Raw genomic sequence first — 25,921 nt, 5'->3', positions numbered from 1 at the left:
AAGAATACTTAAACCAAAACTTTTTCTTATCGTAGTAGTAATCACAGTTCAATTACAACAATAAACTATCAATATAAAATTACCAAAAATGTTGGACTTCTTTAGAGATTTTTAAAATCTCTTAGTGAGATTCTTGAACATTATTTTGAACAAACTTATAATATAACTGAAAATAATCAAATGTGAGGGAATGACGGTGAGGGAATGACAAAATAAACCAAAACCTAAAAAATCTCGCAACATAACCTTTTGTAACCATCTAACTTTTCTCTACGCTTTCTACCTTTAAAAACATACTTTACTACGTCATCAAAATTCAAATATTACCATTACCTTCTTTATTCTTCGCTGTGATGGAATGATTGTTTAAAATGTAATCTTTAAAAAATTACAATGACATCTTCTTCCAACAAGTACTTTAACAAGCTTGAAGTCAATTTGCAATTTCGAACAAGTGACCATACTACCAACTATCAAAAACTAATGAGACTATTACTAAAGTCCTCAAGAATATACATACTTATCGACTGTTGGTAATGATGTGAGGGAATGATAATTTTTCATGGGACACATGTTAAGTCAACATTAGACAACTTGTTCATGACTTATGATCCTAAACTCAGAGAAATTTTGAAAAGTTGTTGTATTTACAATAGACAAGCCATAGTTGCAAACAGATTTTTTAAGAAATTTTCGATAAAAACTTTAGACAATGTTTTAATCTGGAGTTTGGGACATAGTGAGGGAATGATTTTCAGAGTACTATATATTTATTATTCTTCACAAATGCCCGTACGGTTCCTAAGTTATGACCAACCTTTTTAGCCTTGATGATATTCTTTCCGGAAAAAAAAAATACCATCCTAAATCGCTTAGGATTATTGTAAAAATTGCTAGGACAGGAATTTCGAGTTTCCATGAGAATTACCCATAAATATATTAACAAAATTATCCAAAGATTTTTCAAACACTATTTGTTATGTTACTATATACATATTTATTTTATCACACAATAATTGTTGAACATTTCCATGACACATTTTTTTGTAATACAAATGTTTGACAAAAGTATCAATTGAAGATGACCTGAAATAGTTTACAGTATTTTGTTCTGCACCATTTAAAGGTAAAACAATACATTATTTTTAGTTTCCGTTCATTAATATTTGCACACCATCCTCACCGCACAGTAAATCAGATGTTTAACAGCGCACTCGCAAATAATCCAATCAAGCTTAACTTTATTTATTGCGTTATACAGAAACACGAACTGAAACAAGACCACCAGGAGTTTCAAAACACTGAGGTCGTCCCCTTAAGCTATTAGATAGTTTCCTGTGCCGTCACGGACAGAACGCACCGACGGTTAACATCCCCGAGGCGAGCAGAGCAAGAGTCCGTGCTATCTCCGCAGGAGTAGCGAGCTTGCTCGGAGCGGGCACACGTAGAGCAGCGTTAGAAGAGATCTTGCTCGGAGCGGACACACGTAGAGCAGCGTCTGAAGAGAGCTTGCTCGGAGCGGACACACGTAGAGCAGCGTCTGAAGAGAGCTTGCTCGGAGCGGACACACGTAGAGCAGCGTCTGAAGAGAGCTTGCTCGGAGCGGACACACGTAGAGCGGCGTCTGAAGAGAGCTTGCTCGGCGCGGACACACACCGAGCGGCGTCTGAAGTGAGCTTGCTCGGAGCGGCACAGGTGGAGCGACGTCTGAAGAGAGCTTGCTCGGAGCGGCACACGTGGAGCGACGTCTGAAGAGAGCTTGCTCGGCGCGGACACACACCGAGCGGCGTCTGAAGTGAGCTTGCTCGGAGCGGCACAGGTGGAGCGACGTTTGAAGAGAATTTGCTCGGAGCGGCACAGGTGGAGCGACGTCTGAAGAGAGCTTGTTCGGAGCGGCACACGTGGAGCGACGTCTGAAGAGAGCTTGCTGGGAGCGGGCACACACGTAGCGGTGTCTGAAGAGAGCTTGCTCGGAGCGGCACACGTGGAGCGACGTCTGAAGAGAGCTTGCTCGGAGCGGCACACGTGGAGCGACGTTTGAAGAGAATTTGCTCGGAGCGGCACAGGTGGAGCGACGTTTGAAGAGAGCTTGCTCGGAGCGGCACACGTGGAGCGACGTCTGAAGGGAGCTTGCTCGGAGCGGCACACGTGGAGCGACGTCTGAAGAGAGCTTGCTGGGAGCGGGCACACACGGAGCGGTGTCTGAAGAGAGCTTGCTCGGAGCGGCACACGTGGAGCGACGTTTGAAGAGAATTTGCTCGGAGCGGCACAGGTGGAGCGACGTCTGAAGAGAGCTTGCTCGGAGCGGCACACGTGGAGCGACGTCTGAAGGGAGCGCGCTCACACCAGCACCAGGCCGGCGGGCGTTGCGCCACTCATGCCGACGATGTCGATCTCGTCTTCGCTGTCGGTGGCGCTGGCGGCCTTCTGCTCTGAGCTCGCGTCCTGCCCTCGGGAGAAGTCCACTGGCGCATCTGCAACATAGAATCGCCAGTTTGTAGACCGGTGAAGGTTTAGCAGAATAATTTTGTTGCAGGTTAGAAAGGAAACATTCACACACTAACACAGTGTTCATGATCGGATCACAGTTAATTTGACACGCCCCTCTGCGACCGTTAGCCAACGATGCCCAGCTAAGAGATAAGCAAGCGACTCAGGTAGTGTCAATTAACAAGAACCAAAAAGCGCGTTTAAAATCAGTAAATGGTAAAGAAAACATTGGTTGAGCAAATATAAGGTTTTGAATTTTAACCTGATATCAAACCATTTCACAAAAATTTCCGGGTATTACCATTACAGTGATTTTTGCACCAGGTATTACGTTTTTTGAAATTTGGTGATCGTATAAGATACTGAATTCATATTCCATACAACCTGGAGTTTGAATCGCGGTCCGGTATTCCAAGGTTTCCGAAATCACCCGGAAAATTCTGTGATGGTTCATTACTATTGGTCTTAGCCCATTCCTTCCCCAATCTCTTTGGTCTGTGTCGTTTATTATCGCCTATCATGACTTCGCTGTCGACGTGACGCAAAACTTGATAAAATTGTAAAAAAATAATTTAGCAAAACCTGAGCAGCACGCCGCCACGTGGAGCCCGCTCAAGGCTGCTCCAGCGATCACCGCCGGCGCCAACGGCCCTGGAGTGGGGATCGCTCGACGCGCTTGCATACATATGCGAGTGCGCAAGTACGCGAGAGCACACGAGCCCAAGAGTGCGAGGGCGCGAATGCTCGAATGTGCGAGTGGGAAAGTGCGCGAGTGCGAGAGTGCGCGAGATGGCAAAAGCACAAGTGTGCAAAAGTGTGCCGAATTTTTCAAAGATATGTAAGTGTGCAAAAGTGTGCAAGTGTGCAAATGTTCGCGCAAGTGTGCATAAGCAAAAGTGTGTGCAAGTGTGTACAAGTATGTGCAAGTGTGTGCAAATGTGTGCTGTGTGCAAAAGTGTACGAAATTTTCCAAATGTGTGCAAAAGTGTGCGCAAGTGTGTACAAGTGTGTGCAAAAATGTGCAGTGTTCAAAGTGTAAAAATTTTGTGAAAGTGAGCAAGTGTGCAAAAGTGTTAAAGTCTGCAAAAGTGTGCACATTTGAGCAGGTATACAAAAGTGTGCACATATGCAAAAGTGTACAAATATGAAAATGTTGTGCAAGTGTGCAAACGTTTGTAAATATGCAAAGGATGCAAAAGTGTGTGCAAGTGTGCGAAAGTGTGTGCAAGTATGTGCAAAAGTGTGTGCGCAAGTGTATGTGAAAATGTGTGTGCAAAAGTGTGCAAAAGCGTAGCAAAAAGTGTGTCCAAAGGTGTGTGCAAACATGTTTGCAAAGGTGTGTTTAGGTGTGTATTCATGTGTGTTCAAATGTGCTAAAGTGTGTTCAATTTTGTTCAGTTGTGTTTCAGGTGTGTTCAAGTGCGTTCAAGTGTGTTCAAATGTGTTCATGTGTGTGTTAATTTGAGTGTTAATGTGTGTGTTCAAAAGTGTGTTCAAGTGTGTGTTCAGGTATATTCAGATGTGTTTAAGTGTGTTCAAGTGTGTGCAAACGTGAGTGCAAGTGTATACAAATGTTTGTGCCATGCCGTTTCATCCTCTGCCAGTTCCCCCACCACGTACCTAATTATTCCCCTCCTCTCCCTGTTCCCACTTCCCCCCCCCCAACTTACCAAGTTATTTCCCCTCATGCTATTGGAATTTTCGTATCGCTCGAAAATTGTTACCCCATCAGCAAAGAAGTTTCACTTTAAAAAAAAAAAACAAAAAAACAATGAAAATGCAGCCTGAAGATAATCTCGTAAATTTACAGAAGCCCCAAAAATGCAAGTCACTTAATGATTACGTTACCACTAAGTTGACAGAGAGTGCATAAATCTAGGTTCGTTTATTGATAACTTTGTCAGTTTCACTTGTTTTTCTTTCTGAACAGTGCGGTCAAAGTGATGGTCGAGGGGGAAGGGGGGGGGGGCTCGAAACTCGTTCGTCTTCTGTCTCGTCTTCAACTTTCTCCTCCCGAGGGGTCGATTGTTTGCTAACCTGAAGGTCCACTTAACTCGGAGAACGGTGTCGCCCCGCGAACACAGTTAACTTAGTCAAAGTCTTGCCAAGTTAGTCGCCGGCGAAACTTGCAGCGCGGGGGAATCTTGGCGAAGCTATTAAGTCCGGGTCTTGCAAGTTGTCGCCTTGATTGGAGGCACTTATCGGCGCTGAGGAAGGGTCGGTGAATTTTGGCGCCGCGCAGTTGCCCTCTTGGGCCAGGCGCGCAGACTTGTGTTCAAAATAACCTCGCGTTTGGGGGACCGTCGATGTTACATGCAGGTTATCAAATCTATCACATTTGTGTTTGCTTGTCATATACATACGTAGTTATAAGAAATTACTGTACGCACCGTAAACCTACGTTAAATTATTTTTTTGCATTAAAATAATTAGCTGTTGACAGTTAGAAGTTTGTTTGTCCTGAAATTTTTTGAAAAATTCAAGAAAATTAAGCTTACGGAATGTTTATTTGGTAATTTTTTTACTTTCTGATAGATTACGGATAAAATGTAATTTTGCGTGAGTTAGAACTTTGTTTTTTTTCTGGAACTGAGCTAATACATCAAAAATATCGTGAAGATTTCTCAATGAATAAGATAAAATTATATTATATATGTACTGTGCATAAAACAGCGACATAAATGCTTTAACTATTCGATTGTTCTCGGACATAATGTATTGAAGATACTGAGACTTAATAAGTTATCACATCACTTGTGATGGTATTTTTAATTGGTGATATATATATAGTTTAAGGGAATGAATTGTACTTTAAAACGTAATTTAAAACAATTATTCAGTATGTTTTATCATTTAGTTAATATTTTTTTTACATAAATTTCTATGTATAATTAAGATTGTATTATATTTTACGATAAAATTTGTAGCTAAATAATTAACTTGCTACATACGTATAACTAGTTGATAAACCTAACTTACATGGAAAGAAACTCACAAAAAAACTCATTTTAAAAAGCATAAAACAATATTTTTTAACATGAAAAAAATAACATTTGTTACCAGAAAATTAATTTAAAAAAAACTGTTTTTGCTACTAGTTGTTATCAAAGGACTTAATGAGATATGAGTTGAATTTATAAACTAAAAATGAAACGCAAGACTCTAAAATTTAAATAAATCGTTTTTCAAATATCCTTTTATAAATTACGCTAGAATCCAGAACGCAATGCAAACATCTATGAACGTTCAACTTCTTGCGTGACGGCTTTCATTTTTTTCTTCCGTATTTGAAGTGAAATGTTCCGAAAATCTAAACTACGAAGACGTTATATGTATAGAAGATTACGATGTTTTTTACTGTATGAATCATTTCACTTGTTAAACATTACCACAGTGAAAGAAAACACATTTAAATCACATAGTTGAAAATTTTTCACAGGTTTTCACGATAAAAATAAATTATCAAAATAAGCTTGAAGAATTTTTTTTTCTTCGGTTTTTTTGAAATTTCAAAGTTTTAGAGTGGTGACGTCTTGCGACGTTTGTGCTATATAAACGAACTTTTTTTTTTTTTTGCATTTGTTGTAGCGTCGTTGCGTTAATTCTGCAGATCTTGACCAGGCCTCAGCCCTCTTTGTAGTTCCAAAAGTAGTTTTTAAGGCTTTCAAACCAAAATATTACTGGCGAAAAAATTAGTATACAAGTATTTAAATTACGAAAAAATGATATTTGTTTTACTAAAAAAAATCTCACGAAATTTTCAAGCGTTAACATTTAAAACCTTTAGAACATTTTATTTAAGCCCTTAAACCATTTCATTTATTTTAAGACTCTTTTATATGTGAACAAAAGGTATTAATTAAATTATGTTTTAAAATTTTAAAGTCTCTCTTTAACATGTAGAGATCAATGAAACTGTTTCATCTGAGCATCATAAAAATTGGTAAGCACAAACAAAAATAATATATTTAGTATAACGTATTCCAAATTCCAAATATAATACCTGCCTTTTATTTAATGTAATTAGTTATACCTTGAGAATCTTTAAACTGATGAGGCCATATTTTCGAAGTAAATAATACACAATGGTAGAATAAAATGGTCAAAAAGTAAGATATTTACCAGCCACTCTTTCAGACAGTGATCCCCAAATATTAAGGTAACATAAATCATCTTACTTGTGTAACAGATGAACACGAGACGCTGTACATACGTATATTTTCAGTTGGTGCTAAGTATATGGTTTTGAAAATCTGTCAAACCCTTCCTTTGTTTTCTCCTCCAACATGTTGGTCTTCTTTATTTCAAAGGTAATACCAATACGAACTGGAATATTGCTATACAGATTTATTGGTGATTCACGAAAATACAAATGAAATGCCCTAATTTCCTTCAACAGAAATACACATTCTCCATCGGATAGGAAGCTTAACTTTTCTCTCGTAATGCCTCCTTCTATGTGGTAGTCACATAGGGGACAGGTCTGGACTGTATGATGGGTGCTCAAGTATAAGCCGGACGCAGTTTGTAGCTTTGTTTTTCCACTTTATCACGACCACTGCGAAACTTCTGGGCCCAATGGAACACTCGGGTTTTACTGAGAGTAGCATTGTCGATCTGTGCTTGGAGTCGCTTTACAATTTCACTCGATTCCACACCTTCGTTGGCTAGAAAACTGACGATGGTACTGTCATAGCGACATTCATAGAACAAGGAGGGAGATAACGGAAGTGCAACTCTTACAGTGTAAGCTGCGATCATATTTTGCGGGGTGCTGTTATAACTTAGAAACACATAACTTAGAATTTTCTAAGTTATGACATTTCTAAGTTATGACTTTCTACATTATGACGTTTCTAAGTTGTGTGGTTCTGCGTTGCGTGTTTCTAAGTTACGTGTTTCTAAGTTATGACAGTTATAAGTTGTGACTTTCTAAGTTATGTGGTGTTCCCATAGTTTGCGCAAAAGTGGCGCTTTCTGTTGGAACGGGCCCATAACTACTAGGAAACAAGCTCGGTCCAGAGGTTCAAATCCAAAGTGTTAGGTTTTATCATGTTAATCTAACTTCTTGACGACTATATATTGGTAAACGAAGTTTGAACTGTGCGAGAAACACTTAATGCTGATTTGTGATTTTAAAAAAAAAACATGCTCTATATAAATTAGCAACATATGAAAAATTTCTGGTATGTCACACCACAAAATATATGACTATTTACAATAGTTATTTTTAATTCTCACAATCACTGTAGCTATGTTATTAATGTATTATGAAAGCTACTATCTAGCGGATGGGCTCAAAACTACTTCAATAAACTATGTGTCAGTCTCAGCAGTTAGAGTTTATCCCCCATGGAGACACTGACAGCAGTTAGAGTTTCTCCCCCATGGAGACACTCACAGCAGTTAGAGTTCTTCCCCCATGGAGACACTCACAGCAGTTAGAGTTCTTCCCCCATGGAGACACTCACAGCAGTTAGAGTTTCTCCCCCATGGAGACACTCACAGCAGTTAGAGTTCTTCCCCCATGGAGACACTCACAACAGTTAGAGTTTCTCCCCCATGGAGACACTCACAGCAGTTAGAGTTCTTCCCCCATGGAGACACTCACAGCAGTTAGAGTTTCTCCCCCATGGAGACACTCACAGCAGTTAGAGTTCTTCCCCCATGGAGACACTCACAGCAGTTAGAGTTCTTCCCCCATGGAGACACTCACAGCAGTTAGAGTTTCTCCCCCATGGAGACACTCACAGCAGTTAGAGTTCTTCCCCCATGGAGACACTCACAGCAGTTAGAGTTTCTCCCCCATGGAGACACTGACAGCAGTTAGAGATTCTCCCCCATGGAAGCTTCTTGAAAAGCATTATACCAGCATAAATATTTAGTTTCACAGCTAAAACTATACTCACATAACACTGTTTAACAATCCTGATTAACACAAGTAATTAAATTAATAGTACATATACGGAAGAACAATATTTTCTTTCGAATATGGCCCGTGGCACGGTGCACAGCAATAAGCTCAAACCCGGTTGTGTTGCCCTCTGCCCAAATACTCCCTAAAGTCGGGGTGGCGTCAGGCGCAGGCGGGTCCCTACCGCCGTGACCCGCCTATCCCTGCAGCATGGCGGGGTTCAACCACGTGGAGCCCGCTCAAGGCTGCTCCAGCGATCACCGCACGCACCAACGGCCCCGGAGTGGGGATAGCGTGACGTCCACCCCCAAGAAACAACCACGCACATGAAAGTGCGCAAGTGCGCAAGTGCGCGAGATTGCAAGAGCGCAAGAGCGCAAGAGAGCTAGAGCGCAAGAGCGCAAGTATGCTGCGTCATTTCTACCTTTCCCTGCCGTCTCCTCTATAGGTTCCCTCACCACGTACCTAACTATTCCCATCTTCTCCCAGTTACATCACCAAGTACGTAGCTATTTCTCCTCATGAGATCAGAATTTTCTTAACACTTGAAAATTGTTACCACCTCAGCAAATAAATTTCACTTCAAAAAAACATAAGCTAGTTTTTTTTTAATACTATTAGTAAATTTAATATTTCGTTTTTACATTCAAAAGTAACATCGTAAGCAGAAGTAAAAATCTGATAGGCCCTACAGCAACACACTAACACAGTATTGTAACCATGGTGTAAGGAAGGGGAGGTGAAACCGTGTGCAGGTTTTCCCCCTCCACGCGCTCCCGCGCTACGTCACCTTGGTTGTAGCCAGCGCTCTTTTTCCAGGCGCTATCCATCCATTTCATCTGCGTCTCGTGCGAATTTTTGTTATTGTTGGTGCTTACATAATCCTGAGTGCTTTTATGTAGTTGAAATGCCAAATTGTGCAGTGTTCGGATGTCACAATCATTTCAAATAAATATAGTTTAAAAAACTAAAGAAACATGCTTTTAAAGATTATCAAACTAAAAAGTAAAAAATAATTTTAAAATTTAATTTATGACAATAGTATATAAGCAATACTAGTATAAATGAGAAAAAAGCATGGGGCGCTTAATATACAAAAAATATGGCACAAAGCGCCTCAAGCTTTTTTCTCATTTATACTAGTATTGCTTATATACTATTGTCATAAATTAAATTTTAAAATTATTTTTTACTTTTTAGTTTGATAATCTTTAAAAGCATGTTTCGTTAGTTTTTTAAACTATATTTATTTTTAACTTTTTAGTTTGATATTCTTTAAAAGCATGTTTTTTTTAGTTTTTTAAACTATATTTATGTATAATTATCATAGGGAAATGAGTTACCGACACTACCTATTACTATCTGAGAACTATTTGGAGTTGCAACGTCACAAAGAAATGGTAAAGTTTCTCCGAATCATTTACAGTTAGATGTATGGATATAATCTTAGAATTTACCGGAAAAAAAAATTTCTTTTTCGGCATGGCCGGGAGTAGAAACCACGATCGCTGAATCCAAAAGCTGACGTCACGGAAGTCGCGCGCCTTAGACCGCTCGGCTAACGAACGTAATGAATTTATTGGGACATTTTGTAGTGATGAGCCACTCACTCTTAGTCGAAAGAGTTACAGACGGACAGACAAACATACAGGTGAAGCTAATATAAAGCATGTAAAAGACTCGAGATTCTGGCATAAAATATTTTTCTTTTCCAAAAAAATGAAGAACTTTGCAATAAGTGGGTGAACGTATGCAAAAGGAAGGACAAATTCTGTTTTAGCAGAGGTCAGTTTAAACAAACGTAATTTTAAATAGAAATTTCACTTGTTTTATAATACGAGTATTTATTTTTAATTTTTTTGTATGATTAACTGTAGGTTAATATTAGGTCAAGGAATATATTTCGTGCAAAATACTGAGTTATTATATATAATAATAAAGTCTTTCACGGTAAAAAGGTTATTTATTGAATTAATTTATTAAAAATTATATTTAAATGTATATATATACACATTAATAAAAACTCAAATCAATGTTTTTTTTTTTTAATGTTTGTGTGTTCGGGCATCAGCGAGAACTACAAAATTTATTTCAATTAAACTTTTTTTCTTTTTTGTTATAGAAATAACCTAAACACTAGGTTGTGTAGCATTAATAAAGGGGAGGAAATATTTCATCAATGCATGTAAACAAATCGAATGAAAGTAGGAATGTGAACCCCTATACATCATAAAGAAACATGCACATTTTTTCTATTGTTCAAAAAGTTCTCTTTAATGGAGTGGGGAGGACGTATGATAGCATTACGTTTAAATATATTTAAGTATACACGCAAAACCGTGAGATAAGAATTATAAAATATACAAAAAAAGAAACAGGCTTACATGAAATTCGAGGCCTAATATGTTTGTTTTAAACGAATTCGTATAGGCTTTGGAATAAATGATTTTTTTTTCATTACGATATGTATTTAACTTAATAATGTTAATGCAAAATACCGCTAAAAATGCGGTGCGTGAAAATGAATTACTTTTATAGTTACATGTGATGATACTGATTTTAATAATATGTTAGTTACCTAAAGGTATTTTTAAGATTTCAGCATTACAATCTGCTAGTGTTGTGTTATTTTGTTAGTTTACACACAATAATGAAAACGTAAATGAATTCATTGTTATCTACTTTTGATTTTGCCAATTTTTTCCATACAAGCGTTTAGATAATGGTTCAATTTTGTTTGTGTTTTACGCCTTAAATAGTATTTAACGCGTTAAAAAAACTGACGTTTTAAATACTTAAAAATAAAGTTTGCAGGGACCATCGCTCAGTACATTCTCAGCATAATGCCTGCAAGCTGTTTTTTCCTGAATATTGTAGGGCTATTTGGTTTTAATAATATGTTTTAAATATATTTTTTATCATTATTTATCCTTTTGTTTATTGTTTGTAACGAAATAAAATTAAATTCAGTAAATAAATGAAAGCGCTTATGATTATGTAAATTATAAATAAGTATTTATAGAAACTTTGTTGTGTGTCAGATTTTTTTTTATAATATGTGTATTATTCTTTGTCGCCTGCATCCTGGATGTTTATTATCTCTATTTTATTAATATTCATAATAAATATTTTCGGAAGTATATTCATTCCAATTCTCATTACAATTCTGTGTCGTTTTATGTAAAATATTTTTTTTTCGACAGTGCTGACATTCATGGCCATTGCGGTATCTAGATAAATACAAGACCCAGTCAACATTTAGAAATTATGAAACAGCCTAAAAATATTTCTTCGTTAATTTTATTATTAACTTAATATAAAACACGTGTTTTGATACTAATATATTTAATTTAAACTGAATGTTCTAAACGCATGCTATACAATGCACATAGCAAAGTATTTTTACGCTTCGTGGTAACTCTCACTATTCAAAAGATTGTAAATGAACTGTCTCTGCGTGGTATTCCCGTAAGCGCGCTGCGTGTAAACCGGGCGGTGCGACCAAGGTGACGTAGTGCGCAGTGGAGGACGCGTTTGGGCGGCCGGACGGTTTCACCTTCCTTTCCTTACACCAGGATTGTAACCTAATATCCAGCTGGTTGTAACAACGCACCCCTTCGTGCCACCATTATGTTTAAAATCAAATTCCAAGAACAAAACACACAAAATATTTCATTGTGAAATAACATCGAACTGCCTTGATTTCGTGTGTTCTTTGCACATTGAGTTTTCACGGGCTAATCATTAGTAACAGAAAAAGAAAACTACAAACATTTAAAATTCACCCCAGGCTGCATAAAGCACTCTTTCGCATGCAAGCTCCGAACAACCATCATACCGCAACTGTCGGCTCGTGCACGAAAGAAACCGATGAGTGCTGCTATCTGTGAAAGAACGTATGAACTACTGCCAATGGTGTGATTTGAATGGTAAAATAACAACTTGCCCAAGTCTCCTCAACACTACCTCATTTTTCTGTAATTTTCAGTTTTTGGATCCTTAAGAGCCGAGTTGTGTTTTTGTTTACCTGTTCTGGAAATTCGGAACACATGGTCTCGTTTGACATTAATCTACGGATGTCAGCTGTCAGCTACGGAGAGAGAATGAAAACAAATAAGTGGGAGGGGGGGGGGGGGTAGTAAGTTATATCTTACGGACTACGGGTGCATGTTGGTCAAAAATATATATAAAAAAACTATTTCATTTAACATGTTTACTTTTCCTTCAATTTGGTGCACGTCATATCATCACGCCAATGAGCTTTAGCAGCCTCGACTATAACGTAATCGGTATTCATGTTTCTTAAGCTCCTGTAAGTTACGATCCTTGAAGAGAATTTGGGTACTTTTAAAAAGAAATTGGTTATAAACACGAGATCGTGGTGAGAAATTCCAGCGTTTCCCACGTTTTAAAAACCTTTCCATGTTAGACGTTACGATTAAGTCAGTCCACGTACTAGTAGTTTCAGTATGGTGTGTAGGTGAAAGTTGGCAAATGTTAAGGTTAAAAGATGCAAGCATAGTTTTCAGATAGCGCTTATGGCTAGTTACATGAATATGATAATGTTAAATATTATAACAGACCTCCTAGTGAAATCCTTTGACTAAACATGGAGTTAGAAAAAAATGTTGGTATAAGAATGACAAAAATGTATTAATTTTACTGAACAGAGATCGGCTAAGAGTAGGGAAGGAATATTGTGGTGACATATTGTAAACAAGTGACTTAACTTCGAAAAAAATATTCATTTAATACCATCAAGGGTTAAATGAGGGGGGGGGGGGGGGGAGGAGGTGGAAAACATCACTGGAGTTTTGAAAAAGAGCGACATGTATTTTAAGGGCATTAGAAATACGCTACTGATGTAACTCTTTCAGCCTTGCACGGCAAGCACTATAGAGTGCTAATTAGGCTTCCTTCTCCGAACTAAAAAATTTGGCCGAGAAACACCATTGGTGAAAAAGTGTTGAATGGGTTAGTCATGCTAAGCATTTACTGTCGCTGTACTTATTAATAGAGACTTGCTAATTTTTACGTTTTTTTCCCCTGGAAACAATATGAACTCCACGCACTTGAACGCAAATAAGTCGGCGTCTATTTATCTGCTTCCGTATTTTACATTCCAGCCGGACTTTTAATTTTGTTTTTGGGTTACTGGTCCTTGGGGCGTGTCAAAACTACCAATGTTCCAATGAGAACGTTATTCTGTTTCAGTCTCTTTTCAAATAATAACGAGAACTTCGCAAGTATCAACTTAATAACCATAATTAGGCGTGGTGGAGCACCAATCGGAAGTTTTTTTATATTAGAGATGTTAGTTTTCCGGGCAAAAAATGTTTTGGGAAAATGTTCTGATAATTTACTGGAACAAATTTCTTCTTAACCGGTCAATTGGACAAAATTTCATATACACACACATACATTTTTTCAACTATATTATAAAACATTAACATATAAAAAAGAAGAATGTATAAAATAAAGACAAAATGTACTACACGGGCATACTCCGCAGTTCTATACCTACTTTTGTTAACTTATAAGTTTTTTACATGTGCTGTAATATAACGCTTACGTTAAAATTTACAAGCGGTATAGAAAGTTCTTTGGTTATACTGATAAATATAATCACGCAATCTGCTACCACATTCTAGCACGTAAAATCTTGCGTTAATTGAATTATTTTTTATCAAATACAAATGCTTGGATGAGTACCGGAAAAACAACAATCATTATAACAAATCAGAGTTTACGGGGACGTTTAAAATCCCACATTATAATAAATTAATTTATTTTTAAACTACTTGGGAAAATATTAAATTAAAAATTTTCAAGTTTGAATGAATAATAAAACAGAGTTTGAGATTTATTTTAATGATCAAAGCATTTGAGTAGGTATTCACTACACCCATATAAAGCAGGTAGGTATATTTTCTGCAGAAAATATAGAGAATAAATAAACTTTAAAAATGGGACCTCCTTTGAATCAATGTAAAATTAATTAGCAATTAACATTTTGTATGGTTGATTACAAATATTGAATTCCCATCAAAATACTTTCAGTGCTTATTGTTATTGTGATGAAGAAGAAAAAAATAAATTTTCCTTTGCTGGTGCCTTTGAAACACGGCATAGTCAGCACAGCAGTTTATGTCGGGGACTTGATAGAAGTTAGTAAATGCGAAGCCATCCGGAAAAGCAGTTGAAATACAGACAACCAAAGTACGGTGGACCCACTGCATCACAGAAATGCAATGATATTTACAAATAGCATAAACACAAAATAACGACACAGAGTCGTTACTATAATAGAGGGGTGAGAGGGGATGGGGTAGAATTTAAATAAAGATATGCCTTCCACTTACCAATTATCTGGGTTTATACTATGTACTCACAACATAAGAAAACGGCGATGAAGCACAGAAAAACACGAGGTGGCCATGTTGGTACGGATCACAAGACACACACACTCACACACATACACACACACACACTCACACATACACACACACACACACACATGGCGAAGAGAACTCGCTAGCCAACCAGTAAAACTTCTCAAATGGAAGAATAATGCTTTTGGGAGAAATTCCCGAATCTAAGGGCGCTGTCACACGCGACGCCGAACTACTTCATGTGAACAGGTTTAAGTAAACATGTCTACAAACGCGAAAGTGTACAGTCACACGGCAGTTGGTATAAAATGTGTTCATCTCCAAAAACCAGTTGTCTACTTTCATCGAATGAATGTTTTGTGGATCCTTTTTATTTGAACAAGTGTACCTCTGTTAGAGAATTGCCGTCAGCGTCGACTTTAAAACAATAAAATATTTACCTGCTGATTTTGTTGCAGTCGGTAAAATATTACACGAACGAACTTGTGCTAGGAACATTCTCCATCTTGTTTTTTTTTTTTTTTTGCAAAGAACTATTCATACTTTCAACACTCAACAGCCAATCAACTTTGCCGACCTGTTTAGGTTGAATGAGAAATGGCCTGGAATTAAACATGTTCAGACTGTGTGTAACCGCACGCAAAAGTTTAACATGCTTGCCTGAAGTAGTTCAGAGTCCCGTGTGACCGCGGCCTAAGTGACTACATCGTGTTCAAACAAATTGCCCAGTGACCAGCGGAAAACACCCGACACCGAACAGCACAGAGGCGGAGGAAGAAACAGTTGCCACGCTGCGGACCCCGAGCTGCGCACGGATACATCTATGGGCGACAGAAGTAGTGCCGGAAGTCGATGCGGCTTCACTGAGGACATTTTGGGGCTAGAGGGAGGGATATTTGGGTTAGACAATAAAGAGATAAAAAAAAAAGCGTGGATGAAGCCTATGTGAAAAAGGCCAAACAAAAGCCGCAGGCTTGCACACTGTCAAAAATTTTCACCTTGAATTTACGAAGAAGACTGGTCAAAAAATATCTAGGGATCTTCGTAAATTTACGTGCACTGAGTTAACTTGCTTTGAACATGAATCCAAAAACAATATCATTGGCACATTAACAAATCATTCAAAAACTGTTTAAGTCCACAAGCAAGACACTCTTATTTTGTCTGTGCGTGTGTCCACCTTTATCAAGGACGAAACAGACAACTCGGAAGTCGAAATACAGCGCAGTTTCTACGGAGTTTCAGTTATTTGAAATTACGAAGAAGTCTTTGTTTTCTTATTTAAATTCTTCACTGAAAACTTCGTAAATTTACTGTAACTATAACAGCGCAGTATTTATAGCGGGGGGAAGATTGGATTGGGCAGAGCACAAACTGCGCTGGCAATCAGTTGGCGGTGATGTGGCGTGAGCACATGAAACGCTGTAAGCAGCACTGACAAAACGAGAAACTGTAGCTACCGACGACTAACGAGGTTGCCCTAAACAAGAAAGCAACTTTCAGTCCGAAAAGATCGATCCAACAGAAGAAAAACAAACAAACTTTAAAATACCCATAACAATTACAAATAAATATATTTAAACTCCATGAAAAATATAAACAATTAAAAAGTGACATGAATATGACATAAAAGTGGCACAGTTCGTATTAGAGGATAAATCCTTAATACTATACACGCTTGCAGACTGCATATAGGGCATAAATATTTTATTATTGTATTAGTATCGGTCGTGCGCTCGAAAAAAGGGGGTGGGGGAGTGCGGGGTATATATTTGATGTTTTTATGAAGTTAAAATAAATAGAATAAAATACAGCATGTCCACAAAAGAATGTTCCAGCTATAAATTTTAATAGTATCAACTGTACACATTAGTAGAGTGTTGGTTCAAGGTGACAATCAACAAGTAACTCAAACGGTTTTAGATAAGTGCATGCGCGAGAATTGCTTTGTTGTTTACTCGCTTGCAGCGCCCGCTACGCAAAATGGCGACTCCTGAGCGTAATTAGTAGAGGATGAACCTGTAAACTTTATTTGGCAACAGGATGGAGTGGAGCCCTTTCCCACTGTAATTAATTTCTTTGAACGAGAGTGGTTGAACGTCGAAGTCTCTGACCGTTGGATTGGTCGTAACGGTCGAGACGACAGCTCTTTATCGCTGGCCCTCACGTTCACCTGACATAACTCCCTGCGATTTATTTTATTTATTTTGGGTCTTCATAAACTATCGTGTCTATGTTCCGCCGCTAACTAAATATTTGCCAGAGTTGAGAAACATAATTGAAGAGGCCAACGCTTCCATTACTCCGGACTTGCTAACCAAATTGTGTGGGAAGAATTGGACTTTGGGTTGGATGTGTGCCGTATAACTAAAGATGCACATATTGAACATTTGTAAGAAAAAGCTAGGTTAGTTTACTTTCAAATTGATGTGTGATTTGTTGTAAATAGGTTAAAGAAAAGGGGGTTGTCTGTAAAGTCGGTTTACGGACGATAATTTTACGTGATAACGTCATAAGAAAACATTGATGAAAAATTGCATATATTTTTTTTTAATTTTCAAATATCATTTACAGTTGTTGCAAATTTAATTAAAATAATTTATTTAAGTATAATCACGAACAATTAGTTAAAAAGCCCGCCTTAACCTGTTTGATATTATAGGAAGATTTTCTCGCACGGTGGTTGGCCGGTTCTTGCACGCTCGGCTCAGGCGGAACGTGACAATTTTTCGTGCGTGCAGCCGGCGTTCATCGATTTATAAGACGTTATCACGTCAATGAAATGTTAATAGTGTACCATTGAAACTGGGACATTCTTTTATGGACACCCTGTACATTTTTTTTAATGTCTTAAATGTAAGTAAAATACAATAGCTGGAAAAGTTTTCTTTAGGGGTTTATTTAGCGTTGAGCAATTATAACAACGGGCTTACTGCTGCCTACATCGTGGAAGAAGCGCTCAGAGTGCCGTGGGATCCTGGCACGGCGTCATTATCGTTCCCCCTTAAGAGCCAGCTCTTGGAAGGAGGGGGGGTATGAGGGGGCTCATTAGCGCGCGGAGTGGTCCCCTCTGGTCCCCTCTGGTCCCCTCTGGACCCCGCTGGTCCCATCGAGCGCGCGTGCTTATCGCCGGCGACCCATCTGCGCGGCATGCGGGTCCGCGGGACCGCCATCTTGTCGTCCGTGCCATTCCGCTGTCCTCGCGAGCCACGCGGCGAACGACGAGCTCGATAACGACGTTTTCCAAACGCCCGTTTCTTGAAACCGCGTGACACGCAACCATCGGCCGATTCCATCTTCTTGCGTTTCGGCCTGTCCGTGTTTGAAGTGGAAGTGATCCGAAAACTTTTGAAGACGCAGACGTTACGCGCATGCCGCGACGTTGTTTCTGCTTCATACCAGCCCAAGTGCGCGTCGCGAACAGGCTTATTTTGGCATAGTACGTATGGCATATATTATGTATTGTAATTTTAATATCCGAGAGCGAATAAATCATCAACATTGAAATAGCCTTTGCCAGGAGATGAAGAAAGAATCAACAATGCAGTAGGCACTAAATAGTGAAATTTATTCAAGAAGTACCGGGTCGAAAAAAATTATAGAGTTGTATAAGAAACAATAAAAAACGAAACTCATATACATATAGGTATAAAATGTTAAATTTTCACACAGTGAAAGAAATCAACAATCAATTGATTAAAAATGTAATATGTTTTCATGATAAAATATGAATTAGCAAAGAAGAGCGGGAAGATATTGGTTTTCTACTATTTTACAATTATCAAGCTGTAGGCTTGTTGGAAGCGTCTTGACACTTTCATGCTATATAAACCACCGTAATGTCCTTGTGTTGGTTCCGTGTTGCGTTGTTGCTACGTTGCGTCCCTTGCGTCCCTTGCGTGGTTCGTAAGCCCGGCCTTACCGCGCAAAGCTTCTCACGCCGAAACCTCATTGGAGCGACGGGCGCCACTAGGGATTCGGGAAAACTATCGATACTTATTGGTTCCGACATCGATACTCTCGTACTCGATACTTTCTAATCGATCTTTCTGCCCATATGGCCGTCCGTCCACACACGTGGCAGCTCGGAAGCGATTAAAGTCACTGGGTGATGTAATTATCTGCGGTATCTGCGATCTCGGCAATCTGAGGAGCAGAACAACCACACACGGAGCAACACTTGACAGTCAACTCGAGCCTTCCAAGTAATATATTGTAGAAATAAGGTTTTTGAAGGCCCTGCATCTTTTTTCATCATGTCAAGTGAGCCCGGTGATGAATAAATGCTGTGCCTGTCCCTGCAATTAAGATCTCGACGACGAAGAAACCGCAGCAAGTATTGAGTCAATCCCTACAATCAAAGGAACATACGATACAGCCAAAGAACTGCAACAGTCTCGCCAAAATTTCCTGCCATTTATTTATTAATTCCAATTAAATGTAGCCTTTATAAATGTATTAATTATTCATAAACATTTTCAAAGCAGCACCAAAAAATTATATTAGTATATTATGTTAACTTACTACATGACTTTTATTATACTAATTTAAACGTATTTCACAATTAATAAACAAAAAAAACTGACTTCTGCTGCCGCCTGATCTCATGCTTTGTCTGTCACATCTTTTCTCCAATACTCCGAGGGAGTGAAATCATATTAAACTCGGTGATTTTTTCCCCCCACGGCACCTACGAATTTTAAATGAAACGCCCCCGTGTCAATAGGCGATAAGAGATAAAACGTTGCTCGGGTTGCGTTTAACTTGCTCGGACAAGTGGATTTCCGTCGTACGCCCCGATGTTGGGAAGCATTCTTTTCACAGACGAGAGAGGCAAACGCCCGATCGTGCATCTTCGGTTTTTTTTTTTTTTTTGTTCATTGTAACTCATGATAACTAATGGTCAATTAAGTTAGGTTAGCTACATTATAAATACTTTAAAACATTGTGTACGGTTGATTTGGTTAGTATAGCTACATTAAAGATACTGTGAAATCATGTAAACAAAAAAGCGAGCATGAACCTCGGGGAACTTCGGGTGTGGCTCTCTCGTCTGTGAAATGAAGGCCTCCCTCCCCCCCCCCCCCCCCCCCCCCCGATGGTGGGCGCGCACAGCCTTCACTTAGCCAGCGACAGGCAGGTTATGTCGCATCGCTGTTGAACTGCGATCCAGTTGCCTCGTGTGTTGACGGCCGACGAGCAGGGACCGGAAAAAAATCGCGGGTTCAGTGACCTCTGAAGGTCCTCTGCGTATACCCGGAAAAACGCCACCTGCTCATTGGCTGCTGACTTGTGAGACGTCTGACCTGGATTGCCTGTGAATCGTTGCTCATCCAGATGAGCTGTTAGTAGCTCAACAGTATAAGTACTTGAATTCTATCCCATCGCGAGATGAAATAGCGAATTTTTCCGGACTCTCAACCAATGAGCAGGGGCATGCAGATTTCGCGAAAAGATTTCGAGACTAGATGAAAGTTAAAACACTGTAGCATTTTCTGTGTTTCGTGAAGGGTGAGTTTCTCCCAGGTACACATCGATTGTAGCAACACCAATCACAGTGATTCAGTGCGGAAGTAAACGCGCCCTGAGTGGCTCGGTCAGATAAGCCAACGACTTCTCTCGCAGACGGCCGCCAATCACAAGGAAGAAACCACAGGTGCGGGTATACCTTGTTGCAGTCTAATAAGTGTTCAGATCTTATCGCGAAAAATGCCTGCCTCTACCAATGAGTCTATTTAGGAAGGTATTGATTGTATGGAATCATCTTAAACACAATAGTTAAAAACACATTTGTATATTTTTATTAATGTCAATTTCGCACAAAACACGAAACCGATTATCAGCGAAACGGTTAAGTAGATAAAATATTATTTTTGTGTGTTTGTGCAGAGGAAGAGCGAGAAGTTTAAAGGTAAGTTTCTCTTTACTTCCATTCAGGTTTAGGTACTTTCCAAAGGTGTTTTTTAATGTGTAACATCTTAGTTCCCGGTAAGAGTAATTTCGTGAATTGAACGGAAGTCTATTGGAACGGAAATGTGTAACAATGGAGCTGCCATCATTGGAGGATGGCGCAAACCAAAAATCACACAGCCAAAGGGAAAATTTAATGTACTACCCTTTTAATGAAGTTTAACAAGATGGGCAGTAATTTAATAACATTCCTCGTAGAAAATCAGTTCCAAAGCCGGGGTTCAGTATGTTTTTAAAGTATTTTTGACTTGACAACGTCTAATAAATCGATGAACGCCGGCTGCACGCACGAAAAAGTGTCCCGTTACGCACATTGTTCCGTTACGTTGTGTCCCGTTACGCACATTGTTCCTTTAAGCTGTGTACCGTTGCGCTAATTGTACGCTTGCGCCGCATCTATCTATCTTCCACTCGACTGTTTATAAAGTGAAGTGAAAAGTTAATGTGGTTTTCATTGCTTATTACAACAACAATTTCGGCAATAAAGGTTAATAATTATTCTTGCATTTTAAAAATCTGATTACTAGTATAATTTCAAGTATTAATTCTTTTATTATTAAAATAAAAAATATTCAGTTTTATTCATAAAGTATGCAATCATTTCATCAATGTTTTGTTTTGACGTTGTAACGTTAAACTATCGTCCATAAACCGACTTTACAAACAACCATTTTTTTTTTTTTGCTTTTACCGGATCAGTTTCTTTATGTAGTTTATAATTTTGGTCTGCTAATCAAATGGTCCAATAGCCGAAGTAGCTTCTCCGGCAGCGATTCTAGCGGCGGGTGCAGAAACTACGTGTGATTCCTGTCCAGAAAAGTAATTGAAAACACAATTTGCGTATATATTTGTCAGGCTCAGCATTATTTTGAAGAATTCTACGTTAAATTTCGTTTCCGAGTTTCGTATTATAAGTGTATTTACGACACGAGAACACATGAATTTGCTCGTTACCGGATGTTAGATGTTTCACATCTCTAGCGAATACTGCACGACTTGCTCATTTTTATTTTATAGTTTCACTGATAATTTGTTTCAGAATTTCGTGTCTTGTTTTAAATTTTTGAAAATAAAAATTCAAACACAATTTTTTATTATTTTATAGCTAGTTTTGTTATTTATTATTTAATGTGAAATGTTAAGAGTAGTATCTAAGTAGGAGTATCAGTACCTCAATATATCTATAATTTTCATTATATATACAATAATGAGTATAATACTTTTCTTTCGAAAATTATCACGAATGCAGTATCGATTCTTTTCATTCTATACCATGTCCCTAGATGCGACGCGGATAAAATCGGTTCCTAGCCAATTACGTTCGCCACACCTGTGACGTCACTGTAACAAAATTCGTGGGCGCGACAAACTTCCCGATTAGAAAGATTTCGCGTGTGCGACGTTTCTGAAATTCGTGTCAGAATTTGGTTTTCGAATGATGGTTGGACTGGTTCAATGGAAATACTTTTGCGTGTGTTCGAAACCAGCTTCGATACCAGCCGAGGTAGTATATAAGGGCCAGGTTTGGCCTAGATTTTTTCGAATGGACGTTAAATCCGGACTTAACTTTTTTTCTCAAACATATCGATTTAAAAAAAAAAACTCGAAAACAAATATTGTTGGCTATCGTATGTGTAGTGCATATGTAAAGGCTAGAAACATATTTTTTAGCTAAAACTTTGATTTTTGTCGCTCGGGGAAAGAGCATGTTCGAAATAATGCGACTTTTGATGTAGAAACGCGTCATTCAAATCATGTTTGTCGCGCTCTTGTGGATCTAATATGAGCGTATACGAACCTCAGTGGCATACGCTAGTTGATGTTTTATATTTATGGCATAGCTTTGATTTGGAAGGCAGATTTATCACTACAGATAAGTATCCCTACAGCAATTGTTTGTGACCAATTATTAACTAAAAGTAATCTTTGAGCTGTGGAATGTCACAGCTATCAGATCACGCTCTGAGAGTAGCTATCTGGTGATAAGATTTCTGAAGAGACGTAAAATAGGAGAGCTATACATAGATTAATTATAAATTTACACGGTTAGCACTTTGATTGTACTTAGTTGTCATCTATAAAAGAAAAACAAGAAATTTCCTATCAAAGTAATTTTTAAAGTTATTGTTCCGACATATTTTTTATATTTAAGTCTTTACAGTGTGTTTTTATACTTAAAGGCATATCAGAAATTAACGCACGCAATGTAAAATAAAAAAAGCAATTAATGACAATACGAAACAGAAATGAAAATATTACCCATTTATTACTTTTCCATGTAACTTCCATGCATGTTGAGGAATTTGTCCCAACGATGGATATGTTTGAAAATGCCGGTGTCATAGCGCTCCGTCAGCTGCGATAAGAGCCACATTCGCGTGGCTCGCTTGAGCTCGTCGTCAGAGTCGCACCTCTAACGGCCGAGTAACTTCTTCGTGGGTCCAAACAGATGGAAATCCAGTCTGTAAGGTTGCTGCTCCAAATCTTCCCAACGGCATCCCTGCAATTTTACTCGAACACCATCTTCCCACATTCGTACGGTCAATACAGCCTTTCCCGTAAACTTCCGCCATCTTCAAATGGATCTCTTCAACTTCCTTTCCTTTTGCACAAAGCAATTGCATCACCGCTCGTTGCTCCTCCACAGTTGACGATGTTATCAATAACTCAATTTTACCGGTTACTGACGAACACTATCTTTATGTGGAATCACGAGATATTGCATTGCGCTGTCAGTGGCGCCCTCTAGTTCCCTTTTTAGTAAATAAATTCGTTTCTAATAATTATTTCCCTTATTAAAAATTGACAATCGCTTTACTTATTGATAAGCCCTCTTTTTTTCTTTTAGTGATTGTTGTCTGTGTATGCTGTAATAATTTCAGTAAAAAATTAAGTATATATATTATTAATACAATTTTTTGGATATACGCCATTGCAGTTTTGCATTGTATGTCATAGAAAAAAATTTAAAATAATGCAAAATAAGAAATAAAATGAAAACATGAATTCACGGAGAACGACCCTACATTTTTTCTCTTTGAATTCACTCAGAGAATTTATGTTCATTTTCATTTTTATTTCTAATTCTGTATTCTAGAATTTTTTCCAAGAAAAACAGTGCATATCTACAATGGCGTATGTCCAAAAAAGTATTCAATCAAAATTACCCATTATGTTGCGGTTGGTTTTCCGCCCGCAACGTAATACCTATTGTAATGATGTTTTGTGAGTAGCCTCTGGATGTGACACCACCAGCAGGACAGCGAGGCACTTGTGGTTGCCTACCCCTCAAGCATGCTTCGTACACGACTTCCAGCGGAAGTGGAGGGGGAATCACGTGACTAGTCACCTGACCTTACCACCCCTCCACCCGCCCCTAGAGGTGGGGAAGTTACTCTTTGATTCTGGAGGGTTCTCCCATGTAGTCGATACCAGCCGAGGGAGTATATAAGGGACAGGATTGGCCTAGAGTCTTCAGAGTCTTCGGAGAGCTGAGGAGGAAGGTCTCACCCCGACTACGTCACCCTGACGTCACGCTGCCCGACATCACAACGACCTGCACATTGGACTTAGCCTCAGAAGTGAGTTGGACTTAAACTTTTCAAGTGAGTTAGGACTTAGCCCAATCAGCGCCGAGGTGCCAGCAGGAGATAGTTACAGAAGAGGTAACTCTTTCAGTTACTCGTCGACGCCACTCACGGAGCGAGTGGGTACTCGCTGAGCGAGTAAATTCTGAAAAAAAAAACAGCTCAGCTGATTTACGACCTTTGGGTAAGGGCAAGTTTCCAAAAAAAGGTGTAAAAATACTCGCGGCAACATAGTTTTGTTTACTCGTCGAGCGATTGCGAGTGGGCGAGTGGAAGAGAGTGTCACTGCTAGAATGACAGATGTCGTCGGAGGCTTGAAAGAGGACTTTGTGTGTGTGTGGCTGGGGCAGTGGATGACATATTAAGGCAGAGCGAGAATCGCCCGACTTCGACTTGCAAACACTGGACTTGAGTGTTCGACGAGGTGGGAAGTACTGAAGTGCGACGCGTCTGCGTCACTGACGGAACAGCGGGACGGGAACAACGTGGAGAAGTTGGCTTGATGGTAATTATTCTTTACGTGTGTGACAGGTCACGAGTGCCACCGAGTCGGAAGCGCGAGATGTGGCTCTTCTTTCGCGCAGCCATTGAAGTCGTCTTCGGAGGTTGGTGTGGGGACGCACCACAACGCCGAACGTACAATAACGCCGAAAACCATAACGCCGAATGCCAAATTGACTACAACGCCGAAAGCTAGAAAACTGCTGTGTACCACAACGCCGAAATACATTAACGCCGAAAAATGTCATTGCAGGACTGCCACAAAGGTTAGGTTAGGTAAGGTTAGGTTAGGTTGCGATATTTCGGCGTTAAGATACATTTAAGAAACACACACAAATTCATTCAGTTGTTTTTCATTTTGCTCCTGTGGCCCCCCCCCCCCCCTCCACGCAGCAACATTTTTCAGCTTTACTGTATTTCGGCGTTGTGGTACACAGCAGTTTTCAGGCTGTCGGCGTTGCGGTCAATTTGGCATTCGGCGTTATGGTATTCGGCGTTATTGTACGTTCGGTGTGGTGGTATTTCGGCGTTGTGGTAACGACCCGGTTGGTGTTATTCCCCGGTCCGTGCCAGCGAAGTTGGTGTTGATCGTCGCTAGGAAGGAGGGCGCTACACGGCAGGCACCTAGACTACAAGACGACTCGCTGCAATGGGGGCTTGGAGTGGACCCTCACTATCGACGACCTCTATGGCGAGTGTCGCAAGTCACCACCTGAATATCCGAGGGGCTTAACTTCAGTGTCACTTTCGCTTGCCACCGAACACACCTGATACGACAGTTTGATAAATGGTTTGATAAAGGCTAGAAACGAGCTGCCAAGTGTTGCAGTATTTTAGTGTCGATTATTTTAGAGTTAAGTTAATAAATTGTTTTGTAAATATTCTTATAGAAAAAATACGTTGCTGTTTCTGAGCCATATTTAAAGAGTTGCATCACGTGTAATTTGTATTTTTGTAAACAGTATTGTTATTTAATATTTCACGTTTGCGATGAGAATAGCTTTGATATTTGGTTCATGTTAATGATAAATATGCCTTTTGTTAACTTGGAAATTTATTTCTTTTAT

General features: G+C 39.1%; 1 protein-coding gene across 1 annotated transcript in view; it reads right to left on the bottom strand.

The window, feature by feature from the left end:
- Nucleotides 1–973: 973 nt before the first annotated feature.
- The window catches only part of LOC134529921 (brain-specific homeobox protein homolog), a 98,591-nt gene continuing 73,643 nt past the window's right edge, over nucleotides 974–25,921 (bottom strand). The window contains exon 5 of the mRNA XM_063364476.1: nucleotides 974–2,474. Coding sequence (XP_063220546.1) covers nucleotides 2,341–2,474 — 134 coding nt within the window. The 3' untranslated portion in view covers nucleotides 974–2,340. The remainder of the gene's footprint in view (nucleotides 2,475–25,921) is intronic.

Source organism: Bacillus rossius, chromosome 2 (assembly GCF_032445375.1).
Source record: "Bacillus rossius redtenbacheri isolate Brsri chromosome 2, Brsri_v3, whole genome shotgun sequence".
Taxonomy (NCBI): Eukaryota; Metazoa; Arthropoda; class Insecta; order Phasmatodea; family Bacillidae; genus Bacillus; species Bacillus rossius.
The sequence above is the reverse complement of the archived record's forward strand: the minus strand, read 5'-3'. Positions and strand labels throughout refer to the sequence as shown.